Source organism: Bubalus kerabau, chromosome 7 (assembly GCF_029407905.1).
Source record: "Bubalus kerabau isolate K-KA32 ecotype Philippines breed swamp buffalo chromosome 7, PCC_UOA_SB_1v2, whole genome shotgun sequence".
NCBI lineage: Eukaryota > Metazoa > Chordata > Mammalia > Artiodactyla > Bovidae > Bubalus > Bubalus kerabau.
Window position 1 is genome coordinate 44,437,943 of NC_073630.1, and position 14,358 is coordinate 44,452,300.

At 40.2% G+C, this 14,358-nt stretch overlaps 1 protein-coding gene across 2 annotated transcripts in view; it reads right to left on the reverse strand.

Annotated features, from left to right (window-relative positions):
• KCNIP4 (potassium voltage-gated channel interacting protein 4) overlaps positions 1-14,358 on the reverse strand; it is a 244,023-nt gene that overhangs the window by 98,790 nt on the left and 130,875 nt on the right. Inside the window, exon 2 of one of the 2 annotated variants that reach the window (XM_055588138.1) lies at positions 9,152-9,276. In XM_055588138.1, coding sequence (XP_055444113.1) covers positions 9,152-9,276 — 125 coding nt within the window. Of the gene's footprint in view, positions 1-9,151; positions 9,277-14,358 lie in introns of those variants that run through there. The other variant, XM_055588139.1, reaches the window with a different exon arrangement.

A 14,358-nucleotide genomic window follows, 5' to 3' on the forward strand; every position in this document is an offset into this window, starting at 1 on the left:
GGTAAGGGACTACAGACAGCTGCTAGGACAGTGGTCCCTAACCTTTTTGGCATCAGGGATTGGTTTCATAGAAGACGATTTTTCCACAGACCGGGGAGGGTGGGGGATGGTTTCAGGATGATTCCCAAAAGAGGTGAGTAACCTAGATCCCTTGCATGTGAAATTCATAGCAAGGTTTGAGCTCCTATGGGAAAAATCTCAGGCAGTAATGTGAGTGAATGATGGGAAGTGGCTGTAAATACACATGAAACTTCATTCACCTGCCTCCGGCTGTTTAGTCCAGATCCTAACAGGCCATGGACTGGTACCATTCTATGGCCCAGCGTCACGGACCCCTGCCCTAGGAGATGAGTGGTCCCAGGTTGGCAGCTAGCACAAGAGTGAGGACCTCAGAAATATAATCACAAGGAAACAAACTCTGCCAACAACCATATGAGCTTAGATGAGGGCTCTTAAATCCAGAAAGAACGGTAGCTTTACCAATAATTGAATTATAGCCTTATGAGGTCCCAAGCAGAAGACCCAATTAAGTCATTTTTGGATTCCTGACCTTCAAAACTGTGAGATAATGAATGTGCATTTCTCTAAGTCACTAAATGTGTGGTAATTTATTACACACAGTAGAAAACTAATATAGACATCTTGTACTTTTAGACATAAAGAATACTAACACAACATTTTTAGGGAAGAATGACATTTACAAGTATTAAAGTGATACCTTAAAGATGTATTTGAATTTAAAAGATACTTTGACCTATTAAAATTCAAAATAGTGAGAGAAAAGGAAGCAGGGAAAGACTTGGAACAGGAAGTAGCCAGGTGTCCAAAACATATTAGGTCTAACTAGTTGCAAATATCTTTCATCCTGTGCCTTGAAAAATGGGAAGAATATGCTGTAAATTATTAATTAATGAGAGGAAATGTCCAAAAGGCATAGCCATATTAAAAATTAATGCTCAGAATACAATTCATTATCACCTAGTGTTGACTGAAATTATGCTTGATTTTGAAAGAGAACAGCAAAGCAAGTTTATGAGTTATGTATATAGATTCTTGTATGACCTTCTAGGTCAGTTTTTTTCAAATACAACTTTCTGTTAGCAGTCTATTAAAATGGGATTTTTAAAAAATTAAGACTTTAAAAAAAAGATTAGTAAGCATCAGCCGAGGTTTAACTGAATCAGGGTCATCTGAGGTAAGACCACTTACACACACCATCCCACACACCAAAGGCTTAAGATTCCAAGTAGTCAGTTTAACTATTAATATTTGCCATTATCGGGCTCATCACAAAGAGGTCAATTCAGTGTGTGATAGAAGCAACTTTATGGCTACAATCTTATACATCTTGTTCAGTGGTTCTCAAACTTGGCTGCACATTATAATTACTTGGAGAGCTTTATAAATCCTGATGCTCAAGCTTCTTCTGGGAGCAATTATATCAGAATTACCAAGCATAGTACCAGTTATTTGTAGTTTTTAAAGTTCCCTAGATGATTGTAACATGAAATTGCTGATGTGTAGCTAACACCTTGCATCTTTCCACATACTTTTTAATATATAATTATGTAGCTCAAAACCCAAAACCCTGGTGGGGGATATTTGGGTCAACCATGACTGCCCCACTTTGATGGAACATAAAACTGAAGTTGACTGTTTAGGGCCACACTATAATAATTCTTTTTTGCTGAACTTCATGTTTACTATCTTAATTTATTAAAAAAAAAAAAACCCTCCAAAACATCAAAACAAGGCAAAGTCCATGTAATGAAGTTACATTATCCCGATTTGTAGAGATGAGGACAGAGAGACCACTGATTCAAAGGGATCTCCCTAAACAAATCAGATATGGACCTGAGTCTGAGTGACACCAATGTTTCTGGTGTTTGAACTGTACTTGTGATTCTCAATGTGTGGTCCCCAGACCAGCAGCATCAGCATTGCTTTGAAACATATGAGAAAGGCAAATTTTCCACTCCAATCTCAGACCAACTAAATCAGAATCTTTCAAACTGGGGTCCAGCAATCTGTTTTAATAAATCCTTTATGTGATTCCTGGCACAGTAAAGACTGAGAAGCACTGTACTGTATTCTTCATTTCTGTCAGTAGCCTGCTTTTGAAGACCCAGTTTAGCATGTGGTAAGAGAAATTAAAATGTGGGGATAAGATATGGTGAGGGGCTAATGAATTCTCTCACTATCTTCCTTTACTCCCATTTCCCATTTAAATTAACAATATATTTTGGAGAAATGCTATCAGATATATAGGACTGGGAAAAGACTGGGTGGGGGGCACTTGTGATGTTTACTTTCAGGGATGTTCAACTACTTTCATATAAATAACAGCTGTTTTAAGATGTTGATGAATAGTTTATCCTTTTAATCAAAATACAAGAGTTTTAAAAGGTTTCATTAAAAGTGAGTATCTTGGGTCTTTACCCTTCTATTCTACACACACTGAGGATAGCACGCTGACCCCTTCAACACCAGGCTCCTCGCCTGGACTGAGGATCATTGGCACTGCATTGGCATCCTGCTGGTGAGAGCCTGATTCTAAGATAGAATGTGTGAGAGTGAGGGGTAGAGATAGGGACAGACACGCAGACAGAGGGAGGCATCTATCTCTAGGACTGACCAGGTGAAGCCCATTCCTCACCATCTGATCCCAGCCTAGGCTGGCTCCAGAGGCCAAGGCTCTCATCACACTTGTTTGCACCATTGTCTTCAGTCTGGGTCCCCGCCCACCCCACCATGAGTTCCTTGAGGACCCTTTCCCTCATGAAATGTTCCTGTGGGCACGAAGTCTGGAAAGCACTGGTCTGGGAGTCTGGTGCCCCACAGGTGCTCAGAACATGTTTACCATCTTATGAGTGATGATAAGGTTGAAGACAGCATGGTCTCAGGGTAAGTTGAGATAATCTGCTGTGAAGAACAGTACACAAAGGTACCAGTAGCTGCAGAAGGACTTGTGGTAAGACTGTATATTTCTGCCTCCCAACTCCACATATTGCTGAAGCAATAGGTGAACTGTGAACTTCCAGTTGTTCAAGCTGGTTTTAGAAAAGGCAGAGGCACCAGAGATCAAACTGCCAACATCTGCTGGATCATCGAAAAAGCAAGAGAGCTCCAGAAAGACATCCATTTCTGCTTTATTACCAAAGGCTTTTATGCCGAAGCCTTTGATTGTGTGGACCACAATAAACTGTGGAAAATTCTGAAAGAGATGGGAATACCAGACCACCTGACCTGCCTCTTGAGAAACCTATATAAAGGTCAGGAAGCAACAGTTAGAACTGGACATGGAACAACAGACTGGTTCCAAATAGGAAAAGGAGTATGTCAAGGCTGTATATTGTCACCTTGCTTGTTTAACTTCTACATCATGAGAGCACATCATGAGAAACGCTGGCCTGGAAGAAGCACAAGCTGGAATCAAGATTGTTGGGAGATATATCAATAATCTCAGATATGCAGATGACACCACCCTTATGGCAGAAAATGAAGAGGAACTAAAAAGCCTCTTGATGAAGGTGAAAGAGGAGAGTGAAAATGTTGGCTTAAAGCTCAACAGTCAGAAAACTAAGATCATGGCATCTGGTCCCATCACTTCATGGGAAATAAATGGGGAAACAGTGGAAACAGTGTCAGACTTTATTTTTGGGGGCTCCAAAATCACTGCAGATGGTGATTGCAGCCATGAAATTAAAAGATGCTTACTTCTTGGTAGGAAAGTTATGACCAACCTAGATAGCATATTGAAAAGCAGAGACATGACTTTGCTAACAATGGTCCGTCTAGTCAAGGCTATGGTTTTTCCACTGGTCATGTATGGATGTGAGAGTTGGACTGTGAAGAAAGCTGAGTGCCGAAGAATTGATGCTTTTGAACTGTGGTGTTGGAGAAGACTCTTGAGAGTCCCTTGGACTGCAAGGAGATCCAACCAGTCCATTCTGAAGGAGATAAGTCCTGGGTGTTCTTTGGAAGGAATTATGCTAAAGCTGAAACTCCAGTACTTTGGCCACCTCATGCAAAGAATTAGCTCATTGGAAAAGACTCTGATGCTGGGAGGGATTGGGGGCAGGAGGAGAAGGGGACAACAGAGGATGAGATGGCTGGATGGCATCACTGACTTGATGGACGTGAGTTTGAGTGAACTCCAGGAGATGGTGATGGACAGGGAGGCCTGGAGTGCTGCAATTCATGGGGTCGAAAAGAGTTGATACAACTGAGTGACTGAACTGAACTCCACATTGGAGAATGTTCTAATATAGAAGGAGTAGCTGATGGTTCAGGGGAGAGGAGTGAAAATTGCAGGATCAAAGTCCCTGAGAAAGTTTTAATAAAAGGCACGAGATCCTGAACAGACATGAGGGACTGAGTGCTGTTAGGATCATGTATGCAGAAGGGAAGTTAAAGAATGCCTGGTCAAAGACAGGTAGATTAGGCTTGGAAAGTTCTGAGACGTCTAACCTGATTACTTGCAACTTCTTCATGAATTATTGCAGGTTGTTCATTAGAATGCAGGAAGTTTGCTAGTGATTGTGGAGGAGTAATATAGTAGTATAGGTAGGATGACAGTAAAAGTTGGAAGCAATTCTTTCATAGTCCTTAACTTAAGATAAATAATTTAGTATGATCACTTCATGACAAATAGATGGAGAAATAATGAAAACAGTAAGAGACTTTATTTTCTTGGGCTCCAAAATCACTGCTGATGGTGACTGCAGCCATGAAATTAAAAGACACTTGCTCCTGGGAAGAAAATCTATGACAAACCTAGACAGCCTATTAAAAAGCAGAGACATACTTTGCTAACAAAGATCTGTATAGTCAAGGCTATAGTTTTTCCAGTAGTCATGTACAGATGTGAGAGTTGGACCATAAAGAAAGCTGAGCAATGAAGAAATGATGCCTTCAGACTGTGGTGTTGGAGAAGACTCTTGAGAGTCCCTTGGACTTCAAGGAGATCCAACCAGTCTATCCTAAAGGAAATCAATTCCAAATATTCATCGGAAGGACTGATTCTGAAGCTGAAGCTCCAAGTACTTTGGCCACCTGATGCAAAGAGATGACTCACTGGAAGACCCTGATGCTGGGAAAGATTGAAGTCAGGTGGAGAAGGGGATGACAGAAGATGAGATGGTAGGATGGCATCACGGACTCAATGGACATGAATTTGAGCAAACTCCAGGAGACAGTGAAGGACAGGGAAGCTTAGTGTGCTGCAGTCCAAGGGATGGCAAAGAGTCAGACAAGACTGAGTGACTAGACAACAACAACCTAGTGTTGGACAACCTCTTGTACTGGGCTATGAGTTGTTGCAGGAATAGAACTTGACTTACTTTCCTGTGTTATCACACAAGTAATGCATTTATCATCCCTCCACATGACATGCCAACATTTACAGGACTCAGTCATTTCCAGAGAAGTTTTGGGATTATTGGAATATCTGATGTGGAGCTAAATGTTATGCAATTAATTTATTTACTTATATCAATTTTAACAGCTTTATTGGGATATAATTTACAAATCATACAATAGACTCCTTGAACATGAATATGCCAGTGATATTTAGTATATTCACAGAAGTGTGGCCACCATCAACACAACTTAAGAATTCTTAAGACTGTTTTAATCATCCAAATGAGAAACCCTGATGCCACACCCCTACAAATGCACTGTCTGTCAATCTTTTCTCAGCATTTTACATAAATGCAGTCATACTTTATATTGTTCTTTATGACTAGCTTCTTTGACTTAAAAAATATTTTAAAAGCTCATCCATGACTTATTTCATTTTTTATTATTGTTGAAAAAATTTGATTGTATGAATGTAGCATATTTATTTATCCAGTTTTCAGTTCATGAATATTTCTCTTGTTTGCACTTATTGGCAATTATGATTAATGCTACAGTGAACATCATATACAAGTTTTTTTTGAGTATACATACGTTTTTACTTCTTTGGGAGTATATACCTAGGAGAGGAATTTCTGTGTCATATGGTCACTCTTATTTAACTTCTGAGAACCTGCCATATTGTTTTGGAAAGCAGCTGTACCATTTTATACTCCAACCAGCATTGTATCTGGCTTCCAACTTCTCCACACTTGTTTTTATCTGTTTTATTGTAGACATCCCAGTGAGTATATAGTGGTATCTAACTGTGACTTTGATTTTCATTTTTTTGAAACTAATTATGTTCAGCACCTTCTCATGTGCTCATTGGCTATTTGTATATCTTCTTAGGAGAAAGGTCTATTCAAGTCCTTTGCCCATTTTTAAATTGTGTTTCTTGATTTTGGATTGAGTTGTAAGATTTCTTTATATAGTATGGATACATATTTCTTATGTATATGATTTGCAAGTATTTTCTCCCATACTATAGGTTGTCTTTTCAAAAAAAGAATGAATATCTCAATTAGTGACATGGAAATGACTTTTTGATCTTAAGGACTTGAGATAATTGGTGTTCAGAAACCCAGTGGTTAATTTCCTTTCTCTGATGCTAAGCTGGTTCAGGCTGCTGTCATTCTGTAAAATAAGAGTGTGCTGCTTTAAGGCCTCTCTTGCTGTATATTAGACCACATTTGAGTTGTACTCTGACTATAAGAAAATGAATGAAAATTAAAGGGTCACTCTTCTTTTATTTATCAGAGACATTGATAGTAATATTTTGAGCAAACTATGAAGCCCATTCATTTAAAGAATTATATAAAATATGCTTTGGGCACATTCAGATATTTTGGATATTTATCTCATGGGATGGGGTAAGGGAACAGAAAGATAATGAAGAGAGAAGATAAAAATTAAAGACAAGAAGGAAGGGGAAGAAGTGAAAATAAGGAGACAAGAATTGACATGAAGAAGAGACAAAGGAACTAAAAGAGGAAGGAGAGATTGGAAGAATGAAGAAATAGAGAAGGGATCAGGAGGATAGGAAAAGATGAAAAGGGGTCAGGAAAAGAGAGGGAAGGGGAGCAAAGAAAAAGAAGACAGGCAGGCAAAGAAAAAAATAAAACAAAGCAATGAAACAATGCAGACTTCAGAGCCTGGCCAATTTTTCACGAAGGGCCACTTGTAGAGGACAGACTGCAGAGATGCTGGCTCCGAAGGTTGATAATGGCAGTAATCGTGATTCCAATTTGCAACAAATGGTATGAAAGGCAGCAGGACCCCAAATGGAGAGCCCTACACTGAAGGCAGCGAAGTAATAACACAGAAGTAGTGGGGGAATGCAGGGATGCTGAGACGTTAGTTCTCTACTTGACAACCATTTGGCATCTGATGCATATTCCACTGTTGCAAAGAAAAATTAAAAAAAAAAAGCTTATTTATCACAAGATCTCTCATCTGGAACAAGGAAGTTTGGATATTCACAGGAATGCCTTTAAAGTTTTATTCTGTGATGAGCTTTAACTTAGCATTTACTTTTATCCAAGACTTGGTCGTTTTCATCTCTTCTCTTCCTCGTCCTCACCACTCAGTGGGTTGCTGCTGTCAGTGGTCAGTGCAACTGACTCATAGCAACTTCTTCCTCTCTCTGGTGTGGCTTCCCTGGTGGCTTAGACGGTAAAATGTCTGTCTGCAATGCTGGAGACCTGGGTTCGATCCCTGGGTTGGGAAGATCCCATGGAGAAGGAAAGGGCAACCCACTCCAGTACTCTTGCCTGGAAAATCCCATGGACAGAGGCGCCTGGTAGGCTACAGTCCATGGGGTTCCAAAGAGTTGGACACGACTGAAAGACTTGACTTTACTCTCTGGTATAACCTAGGCATGACTAATAATTCTAGAGCCTAATTTTCAAAGCCCCTTTCTCATTATGCCTATTTATTTGTGTGCATCATCTTGATAGATTATATATTACAATGTATAATATAAGTCCTGCTTGTGTGGGGTAAGCACCTAGTTCCATTGTATCTTCTTCCTCACCACCCTAGTTAATCCCCACAAAGGCTGTCAGAAGAACTGCATTTCAGAGAAGCAGTGGAAGGAAACATTTAGGAAGTGCAGGCAAAGAGAGTGGTGAGGAGCAGAAATGGGATAGAGAAAGAGTCCATGGTTTCAGAGAGAATAATGGTGGAAAGTTGCATGCAATATGCATGTCGGATCCTTATAAAAATATTCTGAAAAGGCAACTAGTTTTACAAATTCTCCAGGTAAATTTTTGTATGGATACCGTAGAAGAGGCAGGGTTTTTCATCTGCATGAGGTTGGACAGAGAGAGTATTGAGATGGACAGATTGAAAGAGGCTGGCATCATCAGAAATCTTTGGACACTATAGATTCCTACAGACCATGGAATGGGGACTGTAAGGGAGAAGATGTGAGGAGGAATCAAAGCAATTTCATCTAGTTCCCAAGGGGCACCTGTAGCATGTGTAACTATGGTTTACATACATATAAGAGTGGAATACCTGTTGGGCTGCATATGCCATTTAATATAAGACCATTTACTACTTTGCAGGATGAATTACTTTCAAATAATTTCTTGACAGCAAGTGTTCTCTCCCTATTCATAACCAGCAGTATTTATCTTAATGCTAAGCACATAGCAAGGCATCCCTAAGACCGTGTGCTTGGCAGATTGCCCAGTCCATTTGTTGACTCTCACCCTTGCCCTTTGGTGTCCAAGGACAATCACAGCTCTTGAAGATGCTCCCCTCAGGAGGGAGCATGATAGACCCACCTGGGTCATAGAGAACCAGAAACAGGGACCTACAGATACCTGTGGTCCAGAGCCATGGTTAACATGGTCTTTCAGAAACTATCAAACTTATCATGACTTTTCTCCAGTGCCAGGAAACGAGTTTTTTGATGGGCCCCAATCTACACACAACTAAACTTATAGATGTTAGAGCTTATTGAAATTATGGCAATATAACTGAAAGGGAAAAAGAAAATCCTAACTAGGAATTGACTTGAGTAAACCTTTCTTCTGTACTCATTCTTGTTTGATTGTATGAGAGATAGTGTACCAAAGTGAATCAAAGTCCAAATGGACATCAACAATTTTCATATGTAGAAAAGATTGATAAGAAGTGTACATATGCTGAGATATCATAGAACTGCACATTTTCTACTTTTCCCTCTCATTTTTCAATGATCCTCTGAGAACTGTGTGAAAGCAGTCAGAAAGAAAGTTCTTACATTCTTAAATCCTCTGTAAAGAATCTGGAGCTCCTTCTTGGTAAATTTGCTCTGGGCTTCCAGAAGCTCGAGAGCCTCGGGCCGATGCCTGACGGTGGCCATTTCCAGTTCATCTTCCACGCTGTCTGTGGAGGAAAACCAAGGTCTTAAGAACAGTCACTGCTCACCAATGGGTATTCACAACAAACAAAAATGGAATGAAATGCTTACTGGATGCTTGTGACACGTCCACAGGAAGGATCTCACACTGCCAATAAAGGTCTTTATATTTCCCAGGATATACAATATTAAGCTAATTCTATAGAATAGTTTTTCAAACTTTCTAGTCATTAAACATCCCAATATGAACATTTTTACAATATAGATTGAAAAGTGTAAAAATTATGAACAATCTTAAAATCTCAAAACACATTTGAGGTTTTTAAGATATATATATATATATATATATATATATATATATATATATATATATAGACTTATATATAGATACATATATACACACTCTTGTGACCCCATGAGCTGTAGCCCACCAGGTTCCTCTGTCTGTGGGATTGCCCAGGCAAGAATACTGGAGTGGGTTGTCATTTCCTTTTCCAGAGGATTGTCCTGACCCAGGGATTGAACTTGGATCTCCAACATTGCAGGCAGATTTTTTTACCAACTGAGCCACCAGGGAAGCCCTATATATACTAAGTACTAGTGATAAAAATGGAATTTTGTTTAATAACAGTCAGTACCACACTTGTATCATGCAACTATGAGGCAGGACTCCACTAATACACTCTGAAGATTCCATTAAAATCAAGTATTTTGCCAGGGGCTACAAATAGGTCCATCAGATTAGGTGCTGAATTGAGTGAAGGACTCCACTGCTGGTTTGACGGCATAAACCCAGCCTTCACATGGGATGGACTGGAGCCAAGGGGAGCTTCTGACTACACCCCACTGTGCAGCCAAGGGAATCCATACTTATGGATAAATGCTAAAATATTGTACTTTGCTTTGTGAATTATATATACATATAATTTCCCAAAGATTCTCTACACAAAAAAAGAATTTTTGTCCATGTAGACTTGGGAGAGTCTGTTAAGTTTAATGCTGTTTCAGAGCAAAGCACTGGAGAATTTTCAACAGAATTCTATTTAACTTCGTTTAACCCATTGACCTCAAACGGTATTTGTCCATTGAACCCCTTCTCTCCACAAGGAACCTCTGCTAAAATCTTCATATGGAATTAAGGAATAAGTGAATCAAGAAACAAATTATGTTGCCACTAAAGTTTCCCTTCCTCTGGAGCCCTTTGAACCTTAGCTGCCTTCTGGAAAATTATTTCTCAAACTGAGGTTAGTGGACAGTTGGTGGATCTTGAATGTCTTGTTTGGAATTACAATGTTCTCTATGCATTTTTCTGAGAAACATAGCCTGGGCAAAAGTAGAGGAAATTTTAATTAGATTTTCTGAGCAGTCTCTCAATCATAGCATAACCTCCTTTGGACCCAATGACCCTTCCATTGGAAAGAAACAAGACAGAACATTAATTTCTCAACCTTTGCAACCACACAGCAAGCTGAACCACACTATCAACCTGGTTTCTACCTCCAGCTGATGCAGATTTACAGATGTGCTGAGACTGAGACAAAAGACCCAGAGGATCAGTGTAAGTGAACTAAGTGTGATGATGAGCATCACATGCAGTATTCAAAGCATCACACTTGAAGAGTCTGCCTGCAGACTCTCGTTTACTTAGCTGACTGGTACCTCACTTCTTAATGACTCCTACTTGCCAAAGGGCTGTTTTTATTTCTAGAAGGCTGACAAGCTCTAAAAACATACCTGAAATCATCAGCAATCACCAGCATATGATAAGTTATAGCAGCAGCACCACCTAACCTAATCAAGACTCAGATTCCTGGAGGCAAACTCTGCAGAGAGCACAACATGACTCCAAAAAGGACTGGAAATTCACAGTGTGACTCAGCTACTGTTTAAAAGCATGTGCTTTGGTTGTTTTTTTTAAACTCACTGTGCTGTGCTTAGTCGCTCAGTCCTGTCCAACTTTTGTGACCCCATGGACTGTAGCCTGCCAGGCTCCTCTGTCCCTGGGGATTCTCCAGGCAAGAATACTAAAGTGGGTTGCCATGACCTCCTCCAGGGGACCTTCCCAACCCAGGGATTGAACCCAGGTCTCCTGCAATGTAGGCAGATTCTTTACCAGTTGAGCTACCAGGGAAGCCCTTTCAATACACTACTTAGAATTCATTAAATCCCAAGAGATGGGCTAGGTGCTCTGCTGATATAATTCTAATGCTCATAATAACTCCACGATGAGATAGAACTGTCCATTTTTTACATAGTCGGATAATGAGTCGCATAGAGGTGAAGAAATGTGTGTCCCAGTGTCACATAGAAGAAGAGACAGGGGTTGAATTTATACCCAAGTTTTCGATGCCAAACCTTTTTTTTTTTTGCCAAACTCTCTCAATACCAAGAGAAATACCATTGATTAAAAGGAGCATTTTTTTCTCCTCTCCTTTCCTGCACTGTCAACTGAGAAGTGAACTAAATCCACCAGGTCCATTTCCTCCCTCCTGTTCTCTTTTTGTTGTTGTTCATTCGATAGGTCGTGTCTAACTCTGTGACCCCATAGACTGCAGCACGCCAGGCTTCTCTTTTTAATCTACTGCAATCTGACTTTCTGTTCTTGTTATGGGTTAAATTATGACCCCTCCAATATGACTGAATTTGGAAGTATGACCTTTAAGAACATAATTAAAGTTCAAAGATGTCATAAGGGTGGGGCCCTAATGCACTATGAACTGTTTCTTTACAAGAAGAGAGAAAGATAACAGGGATACACAGGCACAGAGGAAAGGCCACGTGAGGACTCGGTGAGAAGGCAGCTATCTACAAACCAAGGAGGGAGGCCTCAGGAGAAACCAACCTGGTTGGCACCTTCATTTTTGGACTTCCAGCCTCCAGAATTGTGAGAAGCTAATTTCTGTTGTTTAAACCACTCAGTCTAAGGTATTTTGTTATGGCAGCTGGAGCTAATATATGCACCTAAGTAACTTGTTCAAGTTCACACTGTCTCTAGCACCCTAAAGTCCAATTTTTTAAACATCCTGATGAGATTGTTAAAAAGAACCTCCATCCTCCAGAGAGCTTTTGCTCTAAGCCTGGCATATTTTATGTCATTTGAATACCAACAAAAAATCGTGTGAGACACATATCATTGTCTTTATCTTACATGGAACAGAAAAGGACTCACCGAGATTTGAACCTGATGTGAACAGCCGACTCATTGGAAAAGACCCTGTTGCTGGGAAAGATTGACGGCAAAACAAGAAAAGGGCAGCAGAGGATGAGATGGTGGGTTGGCATCACTGATTCAATGGAAATGAACTGGGGGTGAACTCCAGGAGATGGTGAGGGACAGGGGAGGCCTAGCATGCTGCAGTCAAAGAAGTGGACACGACTGAGCAACTGAACAACAACACAGAGATTAACTAACTCAACATCATGTAGCTACTAAGTGACAGAGTTGGGATTTGATCTCTGACTTTTCAATGTCAAAAGATCATGAGCTTAGTAATATGCTGTTTTAAGAGATAGCAACAGTTATATATATTAGTTAAAAATCTTGGAGACAAAGTATTTTAAATCAGAAACCAAGCAGCCAGGGAAAACTAGTGCTCTGGGAAAACATGCCTGGGTGCCTTGAGGAGATCACTGTGGTGGTGGCTGATGCCTTGCTGATTAGAAACACGTAGAATAAGGTTTGGAAGTGATGGGATCACAGAGCTGAAAAGAACCCAAAATGTTATTTGCTTTCCTATATTTTGTTGCTGTTCAGTTGCTAAGTCAAGTTGGACTCTGCTACCCCATGGACTACAGCCCACCAGGCTCTGGTGGGTTGTCTTCCACTATCTCCTGGAGTTTTATCAAACTGATGTCCGTTGAGCCGATGATGCTATACCATCTTTACCAGTGAGAAATCTGGGGTCAGACAGGCTGGGTGGTTTATCTGGGCATAAAACAAGAAGCAGGTGGCACTCTGGTTCCCTAAATCATCTCGAGGCTTCTGCCAAGGTGTAACTATACAGGAGCCTTGCTGTCAGAGTAGCACTCCTTATTCAACAGTGCTTTTGCATCCTGACAAATTCAATACAACTAGTGTTTTAACTCATGTGTCTTCTAACAGATCTGTTTTTAATCAGATGACAGATTCCCAAACCCAGATACCCTTGAGCTTCTCTGTCTCTTTTTACGTTTTGTTCCTTAGACTTTAGTCTCTTAGGGCCAAGATGTCCTATGTCTGAGTCAACTGTCCCCTCAGGCCATGACACAGTTGGGCTAGAAATTGGAATTCAAATCACCTAGAAACAATAGTGAGTGTGTTAGTCTTTCAGTTGTGTCCAACTGTTTGTGACCCCATAACTGTAGCCCGCCAGGTTCCTCTCTCCATGGAATTCTCCAGGCAAGAATACTAGAGTGGGTAGCCATTTACTTCTCCAGGGAATCATGGCTACCCAGGGGTCAAACCCAAGTCTGCATTGCAGGCAGATTCTTTCTTCTTAGCCACCAGAGAACAATAGTATGAGTTTTTTAAAATAGGTCTCTTTCTCTTATATCTTGCAACTTCTCTTAAACTACAGTAGAAGCTTATTACAGCCTGATTCATAATTACACAAATTTGACTCTATCCAAGGTTGAACCATATTCCCAGAAACTAACAATAGAACATCTTGCTTTACAAACAAATCTGAGTGTGAAGCCGGCCTTCCTCAGACACACATTTATAAACAAAGCTTGTAATGCTGAAATAAAACCTTTTTATGAAGAATAATGTCACTTCTTCCAAGAAGTTGGTCCAGAGATGAGCCCTTGCCTTATCGTAGCAGGGAATATTGTGAGACTGTTGGCATGTTCTTCCACCTGAGACCTGCCAGACTACTGAATAGCCCAACGGCATCTAATTTGGCAGACTAAAAATGCTCCATTTAAAATGATGTGAGATCGATGAATAACTACTTGAAGCGTTCTAATCATAATGGGTCTATCAATAGAAGGTCCATTTTTCAATATAGCGTGACCCTTCTTTAAAAAACGTATCCATTTTTTATCATGAAAAATCACAAATACTAAAACTTACAATTCTGTCTGAGCTGAAATTGATTTGTCTAGCAAAAAATTCAACTGACTTGACT